Source organism: Pimephales promelas, chromosome 24 (genome assembly GCF_988280905.1).
Source record: "Pimephales promelas chromosome 24, fPimPro1.hap1.1, whole genome shotgun sequence".
Classification (NCBI taxonomy): Eukaryota; Metazoa; Chordata; class Actinopteri; order Cypriniformes; family Leuciscidae; genus Pimephales; species Pimephales promelas.
The window spans coordinates 8,524,259-8,545,042 of record NC_142792.1 but is presented as its reverse complement, the minus strand read 5'-3'; the positions used below and the strand labels follow the sequence as shown (position 1 = coordinate 8,545,042).

The 20,784-nt window shown below is 38.9% G+C and overlaps 1 protein-coding gene across 15 annotated transcripts in view; it reads left to right on the top strand.

The window, feature by feature from the left end:
- The window catches only part of grip1 (glutamate receptor interacting protein 1), a 221,767-nt gene that overhangs the window by 85,136 nt on the left and 115,847 nt on the right, over positions 1–20,784 (top strand). For 3 of the 15 annotated variants that reach the window (XM_089126634.1, XM_089126633.1, XM_089126631.1), the window contains exon 1: positions 1,223–1,628. The exons of 4 other annotated variants lie outside the window; for them this stretch is intronic. In XM_089126634.1, the coding sequence (XP_088982760.1) occupies positions 1,496–1,628 (133 nt within the window). In that variant the 5' untranslated portion in view covers positions 1,223–1,495. Of the gene's footprint in view, positions 1–1,220; positions 1,629–20,784 lie in introns of those variants that run through there. 8 more of the 15 variants (XM_089126639.1, XM_089126638.1, XM_039668171.2 and 5 more) reach the window with 5 other exon arrangements.

Genomic DNA, 20,784 nt, shown 5'->3' with positions numbered 1-20,784 from the left:
TTATCATGCTGATGTAATTGCAAGTGTTTGTTTTTCATGATTGAAAGCTGTGATTGACAGGTTCTCTAAGAGTAGTTGTCACTGAAGCACCAACACACTTTTTTCAGGATCTTCGGAGGACTGAGGAGATTGGAGCTTTAAACTTAATATCTAAATTTCTATAATTAATTTTAAAAAGTGTAGGTGCGTGTTCTTGCGATTGATTCTGCGATTGACTTCTGACCAATGAAAGAGAGCGACGGGACGTCGCCCATCTTTTTTTTTACAGTCAATAAGTTGGATTGAACCTCCCACTACATGCTTATGCGTATGACAAACCACAGACAAAGAAATCCCCCCTGCTTTGTCTGCACACAAAAAAGGCTCAACACCATGGAAAAGACACTTGCATGTGACAAGTGAGTCTTCTGTGAAGTGTTTTAATCTCCCATGTTATGTTTTAGACGTTGAAGATCTACCTCAGCCATCCAATCACAGTGAGAATTGGCAATAAAAAAGGGGGCGATTCCATAAGTCGAAAAATCACAGGATTGTCCATCTCCAGTGCTGGGAAGAAAAGTGACCATTTCACCCAATGTCAAGGCGGTAGAATGACATCAGCACAATAGGAACCAGGTCTCAGGAGTCTGTCGGGAGTTGCGTTATCACCCTGGGCGCCACCCCTTCTGAATGAATGGGTTACTAACACACGCCTGGGTGTCATTGTTGGCAAACAGCTCAATTAACAAGTCCTCTTGCCCCATTAATGCTATTAGCCACTGATCCAGGCAGTACCGGCTGGCTAGGCTGGTGTTGGCGGTAAATTGGAGATTGTTGTAATCCTCTCAGCTTTTTGTCAGTGCCACGGCGACCACCGTGCCCTTTCTATCTAGTGGAATTATCGCTTTTGTCTTGCAGTGGAATTGCTGGAGAGACCCTTGAGGATTTCCATCCGCACCCCACCCGTGCACAGCTGCTTTGTTTGTCATTCTTACAATGATTCACCCTCATGCTTATTTTAAAGGCAGAAAAACTCCCCACCCCTGTTCCCATTCTGAAATGAGACCGTCATAGCCCAAGGATTCCTCGTCTTGCTGCTGGTTCCTTTGAACTTTGTGTTTTTGTCACTTCCCTGTGTGTTCCCCCTCCCTTATCTCCTTTTTGGCTCCCTCTCTTTTGTTCCCACCCTGTGCACACTCTTTCTCACCTACACATGCTTGCACAAAGCCCCATTCAGCTGTTTGCTGTGGACCCATCCACGCACGGTTTTCTTAAGAGACCAGTGCACCAGTGAAGACTGATATTTGACCCATCTTCTCCAGCTGACTGCTAACCGTCGCTTCCCCCCTGCTACTCCCTACCCCTCCTTTTCTCCTTCTCCGCCTCTGTCTCTCTCTTTCTTTCTCGGAGATCTCTCGGAGCCGTGCTCTTTGTGAAACAGAACACTAACCTTCACACGCTGGCGGAGTGCAGCGGTCTGCGCCTGTGTCAGGGGGACTGCACGCGGTGGGCAGGCATGGATCGCTTCCTTGGCTTCGTCAAGCAGATCCGGAGGTCCAGGAGACGCAAGGGCAAAAAGTATCGTCCGGAAGAGGATTATCATGAGGGTTATGAGGATGTCTATTACTATGCTTCTGAGCACCTGCACCGTAAGTGATTCCACTAGCTGGCTGGGGGGTATTTAGAGCTTAGATATCAGTCATTGTTTTACTATTGCATAAATCACTAGATATATCCGCTTTGAGGGATGAATGAATGTTTTATCTGTAGACCATAAACTCCTGGAGGGACTTAAGCTTGCTGCAGATGAGGTTCCTTCTCAGTGTGAGTGTTTACCCTTGTCAGATGGATGGCCTCAGTCGGTCACCATTTGTTTCTATTGATTTAGAATGTGTTTAATGCTGTGTTGGCCGGTAAATATGCACTAGAGCGTACATTTATGGCCATACTGGTGCACATTGCTGAGCTGCTGCTGTTTGAGTGCTACTTGGTGTGTTTGGATAGCACACTGCCCTTTAATCGCAGGTGAGAAGTTCGAGTGTGTGCCTGTGTGTTTGTGTTACAGGGCATCTTTTTCAACAGCATAGCGGTCTCAGGTAGCGGTGGTGCTAGGTTTCAAAAACAGCACTGACTAGCATCATCCCAACCTTTGTTCTGCCTTTGTTTAAAATGAATTGCATACAGTATGGTAGTGGTCTTCTTGGATTAAGCTACCTTTTGTTTCAATTCCCTGCATACAGAAGTTGTTTCTGTAGGTTCCCATTCATGAGATGCCCTGGGGCAGCATGGGTAATGACAGGGAAGAGAGGAGCCGGTAGTCCTGTAATCCTCATTCCACAGCTCTCCTGGTGAATGACGGACAGTCTAAGAGTGGTTGAATGCAGGTGTTAGCAAAGTATTGTTGCAATATCTTTTGTATTATTGTGTATTTTATTTTTTTATGTACAGTATATTACCTTTTGAAAGCTTTGAAGCAATCAAAGGAAGATGATGAGATAGCGTCTAAGTTTCTACAGTATGCTAACATTACTTGAACCTTGTTTCAGTGTGTCTGCATCAGGGTGTGTCTACATTTGAGGGACCAAAATGTTCGAACAACCTGATATCACCAGACTTGGCTGGGTCCCCAAATGGGTTAATAAACATACTAAATAGAGACACATGATTTCTGTGTTTAGTGGTTAAATTAGAAGATAAAACCCATAATTAGCTTAGCATAAAAACAATAGAAGTGAATGGAAAAATCTCAAAATGTGTACGTTTACAGTAGTAGTTTTAGGGAAGGCTTGAGTTTTGCATTGTATGCCAGGAATTTTTACTGTGCTGAATCAGTGGTGGTATGTTAGTCAGACAAAGCAATGCCCAAGATACTTACTCATCACCATTAGCAATAGTGATGTAGTCATCACCGTCACGCATGAAAGCGTTGATTTGCACAAACAACCTTTCTGAGAATTTAAACCTGCAGAACTGTTTTGTTCTCGGATGTTGCTAGCTTGGATTGAGGATGACTGGTGGAATTAATTGTGTGACTGAAGTCATATTTAATTCCTATGTTAGCTTTGGTTTCTTTTTGTTGGGAGATGTTAATGAAAATAATTTGTTGTGGTGATTGTGATGTCAGCTGAATGCTGCAACCTGTTCCCTTAATGACTTCTTTCTTTCATGCGTTATTTTTAATGTCAGGTTTTCACTTTGATATGCAGTAGCAAAGCGCTTCTGTACGAAACGTAGAATTAGACACATAATTGGCCCAGCTGGAGTCCGACTGAGTCATTCAGAGGAACTGAAGGAATAAATGCCATTTGGAATATTTTTAGATTAGTGGGAAATGTAGAGATGTCACTTACATTTTCTGTTTGGCTTAATGCTTCAAGTGTGCATTAAATGCAATTAGACTTTAAGCTAGCAATGCTGCTTTTAAAGCATAATGGCAGCTTGGCTCGCACAAAGGGATCAACTGCTAATTAACCCATAGCAAACCCTGGAAAATGTCACGCGTGTTCGTGTTCTCCCCGAGCCCAACCACGCCCCCCTTCGATTTGCCTGGGTACCTTGTTTCGCCTCACTCTTGCCTCTCTTCATGATTTCTGCCTTCCTCATGTATAATTCACGGTCAGGTTTTAGTTTGTCCATTCTCGTTCATTTATCAAATTCTCCCTCGTGTGGCCTGCTGTCACTTGTTTTATGATACACTTCATTTTTATACCTGTGGGGCTCACTGCAGGACCCACACTTTGGGGAAAGACCATGTTCTAATAAATTGATTATGTTACCATAACAAAGAGTATAGTGGAAAGATATAATATGTTTGTTTGATGTATTCAGGGACTGTAGGACGTTCTGGTGGAGGTGACCCAGTGTTGATTCATTTATTTGCAGTGTAATACGGCTACGGTTTTTGAGTTGTGTTATTGGCTAAACGCAGTTGTGTTCACACACAGTTTGGCTATAAAACCAAACTGACTTCTTTTACATTCACTTATTCTTTCACATTTCAAGAGCGAGATCGGCTCATCTGTAACATAAATAACCTATGGCTAGTCCAATTTGAAAGTCACACATGTTAGTAAATCTGGATGTCAGTATGAAAGAGTGTTCAAACAATCATTCCATTATACTTCCTGAATTTGCAGCTTTGTGTCAAATTGAAATGTGTAGTCTTTTATTTATTAACTTGCAAACGGCTTTCCAACAATATAAAACAAACCTTTCAACTCCCTTTTTCTGCAAGCATCTGTCATGAACACACTAGTACATAAAATACTGTTTTAAATGCTGAATATTTTTCTTGAAGAGAGACCTCCTAAATGAAACATTAGCTGCCTTATTTTAGCTCAGGGCAAGTGTCCTTTCCCTGCTGTGAGGTTCCCAGAAACCTAATGCGCAGCATCCATTTTACTTATTTGTTCACAGGAGTAGACTCAAGTATCACTGAAGTACCAATTGTTTTAAAATGTAAATGTTGATTGCAACAGTCGTAAAACTCTACAAATAATTGTTTTTGTAATATTTCATCATACATAACTTTATCTGCCCCTGAAGTGACTTCTTTTTATTTTATTTTTTTTTTTTTTTATCTGACATCACCAACCCTCTTATTTGTTGATACCTTCCTGAGAAATATCTGTCATACTATGCAGGATCCATTAATTGCTAAAAGGATAAATTCCTACACTCCAATTAGTTTTATTTATTTTGAAATCATGTTTCAGAAGTAAAATTGCTTCTGAATGATCTTTTGTGTAGAGTTTAATGTCACCCTGTGTGTTTGTTGGTGGCATTTGTTACACATTATGGTATTTGTCTGAGATAGTTAGCCAGTCATCCCTATTATACATGACTTAATTTTGTGCTATAGTCCAGGATAATAAATGAATAGCTGGGAAAAGGTTAATTTGTAGAAATATGACACTATATGCGCAAAACATTTTTGCGTATAGTATAGACTAAAGTAGAAAATACCTGCATTTGTCGGATAAAGAGGAAATACCTCTTGTGCGATTCGAAATTTCGGTGGGATTCTTCATGACAGCCACCAAGGCTGCTATGACAGAATGCATTTGGTTTCCAAAAAGAAAATGGCAGCACTTCTAAGAGATGTCTCAAAGGAGCTGGGAGCTAAATCAAGGATCTGCTTTAAATCAAAGCAGAGATTCCTCTTGTAGGTCACATGAAACCCCTGAAGGAAAAATAAATGCATATGAAATCATCATTTTGACTGTAAAGCAAACAAAATGTTTCCCTCTGATAAAATGCTAATTTATTTTGTCCAAACTACAATCATCCCCCCCTTCAACCACTTAACAATTTGTGTGTTGCAAAATTTAGCTTTCCAAAGACACATTCAAGCAAACACAGGTTAAAATCTGCCCATAGCCCTCTCAAAATCTTTCTGGAAAGATGGCAGCATTTCTTGAAATATGGTTATGGGAACGTCTGGTGCACAGCGGCAGCTGTTTTACGCCCGTGGTTGCTTAAGACGGACGCAGTCTAAAATTTTAACGAGCTGCTCACAGTTAGTAGGTGATAATGAAGCCTGATGGTCCCTCCACAATCTTCTCTCCTCCCATGTCACCATTCACAGACAGCTGATCTTTCTCTACGCATTAGCAATTATGCCAAAAAAAGAGATGGTTACCTAAGGCCTTTTGTTGAATAGCAGGAGGATACCGTGTCATCATTCTTATTGGGATAAAATGAGATGAAAGTTCTTGGCACACTTCCTGGATTCATCTTTTTTTCCTTCAGTTTTTAACGGCACGTTACACAGGACTCTCTTGGTGTTTTGATGACTGGAGGTTCTTCTCCACTTTCATTAACCACTTTATCCTTGCACTGGATCAGGGCACAGTTAGACATGGTCATCCTTTGATATAAACTGCATTTTATTTATTTGAACATTAGGGCAGTCAACATTTAACGTGATAATGCATGCAATTAGTTTTAAAATCCTTTAACGCATTAAGATAGTTTAACGCAAATAAAATACTGATGCACGTGGAATTTAAATTGCTTCAACGTATTTTACGTCACACATAGAGGAAGTCATGAGCATATACAAATGCATATACAAAGAGAAACTTAGTGTTAACCAACAAGTGTTAATCAAGATAAATGGTGTATTAATCTCATGGTAAGTGTGCAATTTAATCACAGTTAATTGCACAAAATGGTGTGATTTTATTGTGATTAAAAAAAAAAATATCTATGAGGAAAAAAGCACTCTGGCAACTCTTTTCCATTCAGTTAGTTTTAAGTCTGATCTCTTGAATTAGTTTCGAATGTTTCAGCACATAAAACAGATCAGGGCTGCTTTGCATGCCAAAGTGGATCCTCAAAATCTTTGGGGCCAACAGTTTCTACTTAGGTTTATGCTTTTGGGAAGCTGTGAATGATTTGTTCACAATCAAATCAGACTGATCCAGTTTTCACTGACTTGGTGACTCAGTGAATAGAAGTTCATTCGAATTCCACACACAAATCTAAAGCCACTATCCTTTTAAACTATCCCTTTAAGCTTGATTTAGCAGGGTATACAGTACATTCCATGAGCTCTTGTCATACACCACCTAATTTTGTCCATATTAGGACATCATCCCTTGTCCATCATTAACTTTTCTCTTTGTTTTTGTAGCTAACGAAACTTTAGCTAACTTGTTTAATGCTAACGAAAAAAAAATGTTTAATGCTTGCATGTTTGTTTTTTAAAGCCTTCTCCTCACATTATAGATGTTGCTGTTCCTTCTGCCCATGAAATTTAGACCCTCACATCCGGCTGGCATATCACGTCACTGCACTGACCCCATTCACAATGGACTTGATGGTTCCTCCTCACACCGTGTACTGTAAGGCCACCTCATTCTCCCGCTGGCAATGTCCTCGCTGAAAGCAAAAGCGTAACCTATTATCTCTCCCTTTTCTCTGCATGTGATGAGCCTTCAGCATCAAAGAGGCATGATGAATTCTGATGTGTTGTGTAAGAGCCATTAAGGAATGCATTAAGCATTAATTTTCAATGACAGTACCGTATCATCCCTCCCCATGAGTATCGCACTCATCTCGGGGTGAGTCAAACGTGCGCCAGGCCTCTACAGTCATGGAATCCTTTTTATTATTATTTTTTTGAGTTTTGACAATTGACGGGGACACCTGAAAATGACACAGTGCCAAGTAGAGTAAACAACAGCAATATTAACTCCTCATCTGGCAATGACATCTTAACCCCAGCGATCACGGCACTCTCCACTGCAGACGGCAAAGTCCACTGAGAATACTCATTATGTGTCAGATAAACTTTCAAGTGTTATTGTACAATTTATGGTCACAGCTATGGACAGTGCTTCTCTACAGCTCTGCTTGCTGGAAAACACATGAAGTAATCGAATCTACATGGGAGGAAGAGACATGTTAACACTAGAAATATTTGTAATTATTTTTATTCTTTACAAAATTATTTGTTATTTTTGTTACAAAAATGATCGAGCTGTAATGTAACACTATACATTTATTTTTACTCTTTCGCTGCAACCATTGAAAATAATTGCGGATTACTTTACTTGCCTGGTGAGAGATAAAAAAGGGCAATACCCCTAAACTAAAAGGAGGACCTAAGCCATATCTAGGGATTATTCGCGATTATCAGAGAAAGGAATTACTTGGATTAAGATGTTTACATGGCATGGGCCAACCTCGTCAGTCTTGTTTACATCCTACTTGTCATTATTTTTGATTAAATGTTAAGAAATGTAGTTAGTTTTCTACCATTTTGTCATTGCTCACTTGTACCCATCGCACATCACAAAGACATTACATTTAAATGCAACAGGATTGATTACCATTGCAGTTTTCGTTTGCCTGCTTAATGAGGTTCTAAGGGACCCAAACTAATTTAGTCAGAAACGTGCCTAAAATGTCTGCGCGAAACCGCAGTACTTAACATATTTTACCGTCATTATGTTGGTTCTAATTATGAGCATGATCTCATTTAGGTTAAGGTTAACAATTACAGTATTCACTGCTTAATCATATAATAAAGGAAATTTTCAGCATTTAGCACTTTTCTCCTTTACGGCACATGACACTTTATTTTCTGTATAATTTTATATTTTTTGTTTTCTTTTATACCGTTTTTTCTTCTCCTTTTTTAGAATTTTTTCTTTCAGTTATTTTAGAACTTATTCAATTATTAAAAGAACTTTCTAAATTATTGAATTCCTATTTTTTTCTGTGATGCATTTTTCTTTTGAATAGATATTTGGACAAAATAAAATTAGGAATTTGTTTGCTTTCTTAAATATTTGAGATAGGTTAGCTGCTTTTGTTTTTAATATCCGTGCTACTAAATGTCCTAATGTCTCCATGTTTTGGTTAGGTAAGTGACATGTGACTAGTATCTATGAGTGTGGCATCCTATATAGCTTTCAGGGAAATGGTTGTGCACATTCTATCACAGCTTTCATCATGAAACACTGGATCCTCTTAATGGTCCATTCTGCCTCCAGCATCTCAGACGTGCAGTATACGGGATGCCTGGGAAGATCCCCTCCCCCACCCTCCATTTTTGACTCTTTTCGCTTGATCAAACGCCTCTTTTATTCCCATCTCTTTCTACCTCGTTGTGTCTGATTTCGCCATTCTTATCAATCATCTATGCTGAGATCAGTGTCCAATAGCCTTGTGCATTTTGCAGTCGTCGTTTGTGGTTTTAACTGTTTCTCTATTCATCCCCTCAAACAGTGTTGAACGTAACACATTACAAGTAATGTGAGTTACATGATCAGACTATTATTTCAAATAATGAGTAATGTAAGGCATTACTTTTACATTTGCAGCAAAATATCTGAGTTACTTTTCAAATTAGTAACACAAGTTACTTTATTTTCCCATTTATTGACTGACATCTATCCTGAGAGAAATCTGGAGTAAGTGCAAAGGCATTTTGTCTAAGTGCAAAGGCATTCTGGACTAAATGAGCGCATGCATTTACTCATCCCTGCTCACCCTGTGGTCTGTGTGGGTCCTAACACCTCCGTATATTGACGGGGATGCTATACTGTCAAAGAGCACTGTCCTTTGGATGAGACGTTAAACCGAGGTCTTGACTCACTGTGGTCATTAAAAATCCCAGGATGTCTTTTGAAAGAGTAGGGGTGTAACCCTGGTATCCTGGCCAAATTTGTCCCTTGGCCTCTGTCCATCATGGCCTCCTAATTATCCCTAAACACCAATGGGCTTCATCACTGTCTCCTCTCTACCAGTAAGCTGGTGTGTGGTGGGCGTTCTGGCGATTATTAATGATAAATAAATGATTATTATAGTTATTAAAAAGGAGCTAATTACTTTTTTTAGGGAGTAACATATTGTAACCCATTAGTTTTAAAAGTAACTTTTCCCAACTCTGCACTTGAATGGTTTCTCTGTTTATTGATGCTGGATTTTATTGTATATGTTGAGGATGGCTGTATGTCTCTGCAGATTTAATCTGAATAACTTGGGTTTTTTTCACCCCCTTAATTTTGTGTTCTTACTGCTTCTGCCTTTGGTTATTTGAAAACAGCTTCAGTGGAAGTCTTAAGAGATGTGTTAAGCTCTGCTTAGCCCTGATTGCCCACACAGCATATGGATAAGTGTCAAAATAGAAGGAATTACACTTGAATTATTGGTTTTAAAAAGCATCATTTGGGGAAGTTAAAGTAGATGCCAGCTTTAGGTGACCCACACAATCTGGTTGGTGTGCTGCAATGGAAATTACACTGAGTATTAAATTGCTTAAGATACATTTTCTGAAAAATATTTTCAAATCTAGGAAATATCTTTACAAAAATATTTTTAGTCTTATTTTAGCAAGTATAAGAAGAAAGATGTTCGATGTTGGAAAAGACACGAATACTTATTAATAAAATGTTGTATTATTTTTTTACAGTGTCGTTGAATTTCATTAACCTAATTATGTGAATCTCTGAATTGTAATGCCACTTGATTGCTCTTTCCCCCATACATCTCATGTTGATTTATGCTCTCTCAAAATGCTGGTATATGACACCAACGTTTGTTCAAATGGCAAAATTACTGCAGCCAAATAGTATTGTTTGCTTTTAGTATAATCATTTGTGTCACCCCGCATCACACCAACATCAGCACTTTCGGTGTATTAGCCATTCTGTTGGATGTTAGTCGCATGTTGCATTTGCAGAACATAATTGCGTTATTTCAGTGCCACAACAAACCAAAAAATAGTCTCTCAAAATCACCTATAACATGATTAATCACTGCAGAACTGCAATCATGTATAACCTTGCATTTAGCTGAGAGTGAAGAGAGAAAATGAAATAGAGCAATAGAAGTGCAAGAAAATTATAGATGAGGCTTCAGGACATACATGGGCCGTGTATGAATTTTTGTATACTTTTATATACTTTTTAAATCTGTCATGTTGGCATTACCCTTTTGACCAATGTCATGTGATGTACCAATCATGAAAATTTTCTTGTTGTTAAACGTGCATTTTAAACCATTCACCTGACTCAGTTCTCTCCCATCTTTTTGAATCTGATGTGTCCTCTGCGTTCTCATTGGATTGCAAAGTCTCCACTGGTTGGACACTTCTGAATCTCACTATATACAAGTCAACTTGTTAATTCTGAGTAGACACCGTGGCCGTGCTTATATTCTATTGAAAGTGCCCAAGCATCTTTGTTTTTTTGCAGTAGCATGAGTGTTACTTTCGAGTGTGTGCATGTGGGAGATTGTGTCTGTGTTCCTCTTTCTCTCATACGTGCCACTGTTTACTAAATGTTAATATGCTCCTTCAAAGCTAGCATGCTGTTTAAATTTGTACTCGAATTTGCAGTGCTCTGCACAACAGCTGAAGAGCAGATACTAAAGATATATGCCGCCCCTTTCACAAAGAGATTCTGGAAAATACACGGATAAAGTGACCTGGCATTTGTCCGGGGATTGTTTGATTTTGGTTCATTCACACTGCCAGTGATTTGCCGGGATCTGTGAGTGTGTTCATACACAACCCGTAAAGATCCCGGAAAGATGCATGACGTCGGGATGAGACGTGTAACACACGTGTCGAAAACATGTACCATACCGTTCCACAAAGCTGGTGAACGATCTCAGCTTCAGTGCGGATAGTGATGAGGAGCTCCTATTTGCAGACTTTAGTTTGTTCGTTCTTTGTTGATGACGAACACAAACTTTCTTCTAAGAGCAACAGAGTCGCGCAATGGCATGAACGTCATCACTATGACAAACCCCTTACGGCATTGGTCCTGGCTTTTGTTCACACAGCGCACATTCCGGGACTGATTCTGGCAATGTTACTAGGTCCCCAACCCGGCATCGATCCAGGCATCAATCCCGGATCGTGTTTGCGTTCACACAGAAGGCGTTCTGGCAATTTCCCGGGATCAACGCGCTATGTGAAAGGGCTCTCATGTACTGTAGATAAGAAATAAATGTAAGTTTACACCTTAACCAAAATGGACCCTCATAAAAGATTGATTTGAATCTGTCTACACAGGCAAAAACTCTGTCACTCAAATGCACTCTTAAGATAAAAATCCTCACATAAAGTGCTCAAGAGTCTCGTCTACTGCCTATTGGTGCTAGAGCAGTCTTTAGTTTCTCTCTGTAGCTACTAATTACTTTCAATTGCTTTGCTCATTATGTCTTGACCACCATTATTATTCAGTGGCTTTGCAGTAGATATGAGGTGATTTATTGCAGCAACTGACAGGTCAAACCCTCATGGCATATAATAAATGAGAATCCGTTAGCTCTTTTGTCTGAGCATTGCAAATGTCGTTCGACATGAAGCAGTTGATGCTTGCTCTCTCATTACAGCTGCTAAGATTCGTCATCAGGAGAGCTACATTGATTAGCATTGTAAATTAGTCCATAAACCGATTCTGGGGTCCATGTTACCGCAAGGGGAGGGAGTCTCTTGGGTATACTTTCTTTTTTTGTTTTATTATGAGGTAACATCCTGGTGAGACACAGCGGTGCTATGCTAATATTCATTCTTGTAGTGTGTGCAGTTTTAAGTCTGAGCAGCCCAACTATGATGCATAGCCTCAAAGTTGTCTTAACTTCAGTTTTGTCCTGCACAGGTACAATCTTTTTTTTTTTTTTTTTTTTTTGAAAGATCTCTCTGTACTTTTTTAATCAGCAAGAAGTTCATTAGAGGAAATTAGCTCTGAGGAAAAATGGGATTTCTTTTGTTCAGTTGAGGATAAAAGTGCTGCAGTCCGTGGCATTGTGGTAACAAGCTGGCCTAATACCCGGCCTCTTTCCAGCTGTGCTATCCTTTCCTCTCACCCACATTCAAGACATGATCTGAGTCACATTCACAGCCAAGTTTTTTTTTTTTAATTGTGCATACAGTATAGCTAAGCCTACTGAACTCTACACAGAGCCAAAAAACGGAATAGTTGAACTGTAAAGAAGATCTGTTAAACCTAGGGATACACTGTATTAACATTAATCTTAATTAATCTTTCTTAAAGGGATAGTTCACTTTGAAATTAATTTTTGATATGTTTTAGCTTACCTCAAGGGCATCCAAGATGTAGGTGTCTTTGTTTCCACAAAATTTTCAATTTTGATATTTTTAGGTCAAACCGATCTTGTCTGTCAGTCATATAATGGTCACCACCTCAAAGAGCGTGCACAGAGAAGTCCAAATTAAACATGATTTAATGACTCGTAAATATACATATAAATATACTCGTAAGTACAAATTGATGTCCTAAGACACGAAACGAGTATTTTGTGTGAGATAACAAACAGTATTTATATCGTTTTTACCTCTTATAATCACAGTCACGTCCAAGTACTCTGAGGGCGAGGGCGCTACCGCGCAAGAGATCATTTCCGGAGCTTTTCCGGCGTTTGTGCAGACCGATGCGCCTGTGCCTCCAGATCACTTGGACTTGGCTGTGCTTACAAGAGGTAAAAACAATATAAATACTGTTCGTTTTCTCACACGAACCGCTCGTTTCGTGTCTTAGGCCGTCAATGTGTACTTACTTTTACAAGTCATTAAATCATGTTTAATTTGGACTTTTCTGTGCATGCTCTTTGAGGAGTACCCCATATACCTCCATTATATGACTGACAGACAAGAATGGTTTGACCTAAAAATATCAAAATTGAAAATACTGTGGAAACAAAGACACCTACATCTTGAATGCACTTGAGGTAAGCTAAAACATATCAAAAGTTAATTTCAAAGTGAACTATCCCTTTAATCTTTTAAAAAAATTCATGTTAAATCACAGTGCAATAACTAATTTTAACAGAAAATTCATTAGTAAATTATGCAAATAACTAATGGTGTTCCTGCTCGTTTGTTTCGGAACCTGGTGTGTTTTCTCCCTTAGTTCGGTTTGTTTAGGCGTATATGAACACGGCTATCATACTTAGATCTGCACCAAAGCAATCAGTCCGATGTCGCCTGAATAAGGTGTTCTCCGCCTGATCGAAAACCAACTCTCGAGTGGTGCGGTTGAGATGAGAAAGCAATCCGAACCAACAGTCCAATGAACCAAGCAAAATGTGTTCTATAAATGCCTTATGGATCTCTGGCATTCACAAGTCATCCGTGTCGAAGCAGTTTCACATTGTCCTTTAACGGACTAGTTTTTTCTCATCTTGATGGCTCTGTGTACTTGGAAGTGTTGCGTGCGTTCACCTCTCACTGCTTGTGCACTTTGGATGAGTGCTCTGCCTTCAGCCGAGAATTGCCTGGGAAAACGTCCCCAATGGTCATGCTGCTTTGTCCCCACTTCCACATCTGAAAATCACATCCCTTTGTTAAGAGGCAGGAGTTTAATGGACAACCAAGAGCGGAAGCTTGAGGAGCTTTTGGCACTTGCGAGTAAAAAAAAAATTAAAAATTTGCTCTAGAGCAACTCTGAAAAGCTATTGTTGTCATGTGCCCAGGGTACCCAGAGATGGGCTGTATAATGCCACTGCTATCAGAAGTGCTTGGTAAATTCAGGGCTCTACACAAAGGACTTTTTTTCTTTTTAGTTCAAGGTACGGTTCTGTCAGATGGCACAAAACCTTTGCAGACTGGTGGACAATCGTTGTTGAGTCCTAAAGTTATGCTAGGACAGAGTGGCTGTAAATAAGTCTTATGAGAAAGCTGGGTTTGGTCCAAAATGAAATTGCAAGTGATTGGAATTAGAAGCTTCACTGTTCTTTATATAATAGTGTGAATTTTATAACAGGACAATGTGTGTGTGCGTTCATCAACTACTTGTATTCCTCAAACCACAGTGATCCTGGATGCATCCCGGGTTTTGAATAAGTGATTTTGCAGAAAAGGGACGGAGGTTGGAACTGAATAGTTAAAGGGTTATGGATGCAAAGTGCATGTTTATGGTGGAGCTTTTCCCAATCTGGCCGCTTGTGCACGTTTCATATTGACAATGAATCCAAGGAGACAAGTTGACAGAGTAATTATATTCTGCAGATGAAAGCCTGAATCCTGGGTGGATGAATCATAATGCAATTCAATATGGGCCTCTTTTTCAAAGCATGCAGCTGGTACGACTACAATACCCAGAATGCACTTAGGAGCTCAGAATACATTGACATCTTTGTGTCATGCCTTCAAATGGGATGTTTTTTTTTTTCTGTCTCTGATTCTCTAATATTGTTACTGGGATGTGCAATCATAAGAGAATGGGTTTGCCGTCCCAGCAATGGAAACAAAATATAATACTATAATCAAATATATGTTTATTTTTATTTTTATTTATGTGTGCACAATTTATATTATCACAAATTACGTTCTTATTTAAAAAAAAAATCTATATATTAATAGAACCTCTCATAATTTCCTGTTAAATGCCGTTATAAAAGCTCTAAATATTATATTTTCAAAACAAATACGATATAACACAGTGGGTAAAACTCAAGGCTGGTAATAGGAAGGTTTTTTTTTATCTCCTCAACAAAATGATCTGTGATTCATCACGATTGAGGCCATAATCAAGCCATTTAATCCCAGGTCACTCCTGGGGATTGTCCTAGTAATGCCACCATTTCTTGACATGATGAAAGTTGTTGGAAAATATTCCAATGTCATGAGTAGATATGATGTACACTTCTAGATTCTCAAGAGTGTGCTCATACCTGTAAGATTTAATGGGCTTGAACCAGCTCATGCATAATTTATCTGTAGTTTTAGGATTCTGAAGCACTTCCAGTACTCAAGATCTATTGTGCAATAACCCCATCATGCATGTATCTCAGAATACACAAATTAACTGAGAAAACTCATTCAGCAACACCAAATATTGACGTACCCACTTACTATGGCAGTTACAAACCATTGCTTTATTATATGAAGGCTCATTTTATATTAACCAAGTCTCTCTCCGAACATGTACCATTGATTTGGCTTTCCACAAGCTCATTACTTTATTTCTCTACTGATTGAAAACTTGAGTGGCATCCCCCTCTAGACTGCGGGAAGAAAAATGAATGTCTGCCAGAAAATGTGCCCATCCAAATTGCCTCAGACTGGCAGCTACTTTTAGCCGCAGCACATGCAAACCTGCTCTTAAAAGGCTATGCTTTTATGGCAATAACCTCTGTCAATGTTCCCTGGTTCCTACAGATCAAGTATAATAATAATCATATTGAATCATCTTGGAGAGAGTTAACCTTAACCCCAACCCTGACTTCCTGTGACTTGTATTTTTTTTCTCCAATTGCACTTCAAGTGTTGTGCTAAATCATGTATTTTTGTTTCTAACTGTTGTCTGCAGTGTGACGGTTGTTAAAATCTACCATATTGCAAATAGCAAAGGTGTTCTTTCACAGCACAGGTTAATATGTGTGTGGTGTGTGAGTATGTGAGCAGATTAAGATGAATTGACCATGTTCTCTATACGAGCACGTTTTGGGAATAACAGCCTCTTATCGGCTCCATAAACTGGTCTTGATGGATGGCAGCTGTGTTTTGGGGTTGTTGTGTTCCCCAATTATAGACTGTCACTGTTTTTCTACTCTCTTTGTATGATATTTGCCTCCCCTCAATGTTCCAAGTTGACTGAATACTTAAATGGTATACGGGAAAATCTCTGCTCTGTCTGCGGGAGATGTGACATTGGCTGTCAGTTCCACAACAGTACTTGTGCCAGTGCTTCCTGCCAGTTTTGAGCACACAGTCTGCCTCTACCTCAAGCACTTGTTGTAAGCACGTAGTGATTGCTGTAAGGGATAGAGATTAATTGCATTGCATTATTGAACGGCCCAAGTCAGAATCAATCATTTCTTTTGGAGGTGCATTGCGGCGAAGGAGACTTACTGTGCGTGTTCACTATGTAGGCAGGCTTGCACAGACTGGCATTCTGTACAGTTGAAATATGGTACTACAGGGGCCTGGAGAAAACAAGTAGAAAACTCTTCCCACTGTCACGTTGCATTTACTAGGACTACTGGTCCACTTCACCTTCTTCCCTAATGGATTTTATCCTGTCGTTGAGAGTCTTGCCAAGAAGAATCACAGAATATGTTTTCTGGACATGTTTGTGACCTACAGCACTCTAACGTCTATGTTTGAGATTCACGCTAAGTGTGCACAGAAGGGTGCACATTGACTTGACAGAACCTGAGGGTTTTGGTTCTGGGAGGAGAAAACCTGCATGTCATTTGAGTGGACATTTAGAAATATCCATAGGCGATCCAGATTAATGTGGTATACTTCCCCTCTAGCTTTATCAAGCTACACTTTCAGTGCCAAGCCACTTCAAAACCATCATTTCCTCTAGACTAACTACTTGCGTGGTAATCCCAAATGTTGTTCTTTTATCTGGTCAATTCTTGAGTATGTTTGTCTTTATTTAAATTAAAGGTTAAGAATACAAGCCCCAATCGGTGGATTTAAGGTCTGGCATTTGGCGTGCAAGCCAGGGGCGAGGAGCGGGAAGTTAATTGTTAATTTCCACACCAAAGTTAATTATCACAGATGACATTTATTGCCATTAAATCATTTCATTAATTATCATTAGTGTCATTAAAGGACTTTTTCCTGCTGACCAAACACAAACGGGAAGGCTGTGAACAAAACCTCGGTAGTGGAGTTTTGTGCAAGCACGTTGTAATTTCCTTCCATTGATTTTCCCAGGAGACACGCATCATGATGTTAAATGCCTGGCCAGTCCCACTGAGTTTTCAAGGACAGACAAGTTGAGGACAGACCTCTAGTTCAAGCCTGGTCAAACACATTCACCTGCAAGTGTCTCATGCTGCTGTGGACTTGTTAGCTTTTCTTAAGCTGTAACTGCTGATCTTAGATCATCTTTTCTGGCTTTTTTAAATTATTATTATTATTAACCCAAATCAGCAAGCTAATGCTTTCTCTGATTTGAGCTGCACTTTCAGACATACAGTAATATGTATCATGAGAGTTTCACAATTGTTTAAAGCAATAGTATTTCTATTTAAAATGTTCCAAAGAGTGTTTTTAAGTAGACTGTACTTAGGATTACCTCAGAGCCCTGATCAGAGATACTTTTTTTTTCTCACAATGTAGTCCTCTTGTTTGCTCCATACAGTATATAGGACAGGATATTGCATTCTCTTTCAGATGTAATACTCTAAGCCTTCACTACTCGTCCAGACTGTCAAAAAGAGGGCTGCACCTTTGAGGAATATAATGCAAAGCATTATGGAGCTTGTCATCTCATCTTTATGTTCTCAGCGTTACTGAGTCTATAGAGACTATAAGACAAAGGCTGGCTTAGTTGTGGATTTGAATTACAATTATCAAGATGTGAGTAAAATTCATTGTCCACAGCAGAAATGTCTGCACTTTGCAAATGTGATTTGTCAGTTTAGCATGTTGTTGAAATCAGGTTTGATGTTTTGCAGGATAGCCAAAAGAGATGGAGAGGGAAATTGTTTGCTGAAATTTATACTATGATGAACATTGGCAGGCTCTTATGCAGACCACACATTTCAGTTTAGAATTTAACAAATAGACAAGCTTGAGTTGTAAAACATAACGATTGCAAAAAAAAAAAAAATTACAAAAAAATCACTTGTAAATTTCAAATAATTGTAAAGAGACAAAAGTAACTGAATTATATGTAAAATTTTGAAGTTGAAAACCTTGTATTGAATGACTGGAGCTCTAGAGCATGCAACGCCGGGATGTCAGGGACCTTTTTGAACTGGTTCATTCAAACGAGCTGTTCAAAATAATCAATTCACGGAAATAAGCCAGTCTTCTTGATAAGCCTTTGATTGTTAAATATATGCATTTCTAAAACCTTCCACTGTCATTGGTGACTATTGCTTTGGCTGTGCAAAGTGTCTATGGATTCTCTGACAGCTACTCTGACTGCTTGTGGACTGCTGTACCAGAAAGCCACCCTCTTCTCTTCTGCCCCCTCTTTTTCTCTCTTTAATGTCCCAGTAGATTTCTGAGAACCTCAGGCAGTGGCCTCATTTTGCTTTCTTATCTCCTTGCTCTGTGTTTGGTCACCGGAGAGCCCACTTCCCCCTCCAGAGAAACTCACGGTTTCTAAATCAATTCGCATTGAGTCTTCCTTCTCTCTTATTTTTGAGTAACCGTCAAAGCCATTTGTAATTACCATCACTGCTCCTGAGTGAACTCCAAATCACGTGGTTCATTTTAATCTGTTGCAGGCTCTGATATCACAGGGTCTTGGCTACAACAGAAGTGGGCATGAATGTGACCTTTTTAACTAATATTTACTAATTTTGTATCTGTCTAGTACTGATGGTTGACGAAAACCTTTTTAATACAGTATCATATAATGTACTGCAAGTTAAAAGTGATGTAGTTTCTGCAACACTAGTGACTTTTGTGCAAACGCGAGAGCACCGTGCATATAAATGGGATCTGGACTGCCCCTCAAACTGATCAAGATACATATATTTTGGTCTTAATTTGATCAAATAATCATATTGAAATCTCTGACCTTTGCTCTGTTTTATCCACATTTACTAAATGTAAACAATTCTCTCATTTTTAAGAGTAATGTCTGAGACAAATTTGAAAGTTGAACGTGTCGTGAACCTGTGAAAATTTCACAAAGTTAACAGATTGTCTAATACTGTACAATGTAGGGATGCACCGATCCGATAGGCCTGCTCAGTATCGGTATCGGCTCCGATACTGCCATTTTTTTCCGGATCGGATAAGACGAGGCCAATCCAAAGCCGATATTGTGTGTATAGGCCTATACTATTCTTTGTAATTAAGCACCTCAAAAGGCACAAACACATTATAAAAGCACCATACATGACTTATTATAAGTGTTCTGAAGCCATTATATAGTATAATGTGAGATATAAATTAATAGTCATTAAATTCAAGATCGCGTAAATTTTTTCCTCTGCTGCGGTTGTCAGTCATTCTCCATTCAGCATTCAAACAGTGCGTCGCATTTGGTTAAGACAAACTCTCTCCAAGATGATTCAATGTTACTATTATTACACTTGACGTGTAGATAAAGGTATGGTTTCCCATAAAACAACTTTATATGCTGGACTTTATTGCTGTAACTAAATCATTTTATTTTCTACCCAGGTGTCTGTTAGATCACAACTCTAGAGTAAGAGCACTATAATTATTCTTCACATGAACAGTATTATATATATATATATATATATATATATATATATATACTGTATGTACTGTATAACACACTACGCATCAATATATATTTCCTTTTGTGCTTTGAACTTTTCAATGCGGACTGGACGTACTCTGTGACTCCGTGTTGCTTCAAGAGCATCATTCTGCGCTCAGGATGCGCACATAATTGACTGAGTAGATCATACTATATTAACATGTACCATCTCAGATAGGAAACTCTTCTGAATGCCAACTTCTGACTACTAGTGCCAAATGACTTTGAATGACCACACACTCACTATTGTTTTTAATTAACCCGCTTTAAATCCGGGGAGAGTAATGATTCTCTTTTGGAAGCAAATTAGATGTGCTTTCAAAGAATGAAGGTTAGCCAAATCATGCAACAGACTTGGCTGTCAAATCAACCCATTTGTGCTAATAAAGGCTAATGTTCCAACAAACTGCGTGGGCTACCCTTGAAGGGAGGTCTTAAGCAAGTGAAACACAGGGTCAGACAAAGCCATTAGCATCTTCGCTCTTGCGATTCTCTGTTTTCATACATATTTATAAGCAAATTTGTGTCTGATAATTGAGTTTCATTAATGGTGCATCTGTGTTTTCCACATTTTGTTGCCTGAGGAGTCTAATAGCAGGGGTCATTGCAGTCAAAATGTCTGACCATTCTCATCTGCTTCACTTTGAACTTTCAGCATCTTTCTGACGTATATTTTCACACTCTGTCCTTATGGTGATATCGCAGTATGAAGTATGAAATAGTCCCTAAAATAATCCCTCACACTCACCTATTATTGGCTCATGTTACACCTATTAGTAAGGTCCTTAAAAATATAAAAAGATAATGATGAACAGCAATGCAGATGACTTTGTTGGATCCATCTTAGTATTTTTTTTTTTCTTAGCGCAGCATTCGATACGATTGATGCCATCCTTGCTGAATGTCTGAGGCAGCATTTGGGCATCCAAGGAACTGCCCTAAATTGGTTTGTTTCTTTAAAATCTTCACACAAAAAAAAATAAATTCTTTTGAAATTTGAAACTTCTCATCATCTTCTGATACCTTTGGGATCCCTCAAGGTTCTAATTTGGGAGCAGTGTTATTTTCATTAAGCTTTCTCTTGGTTCTATTATAAAATAGAATTATAAAATAG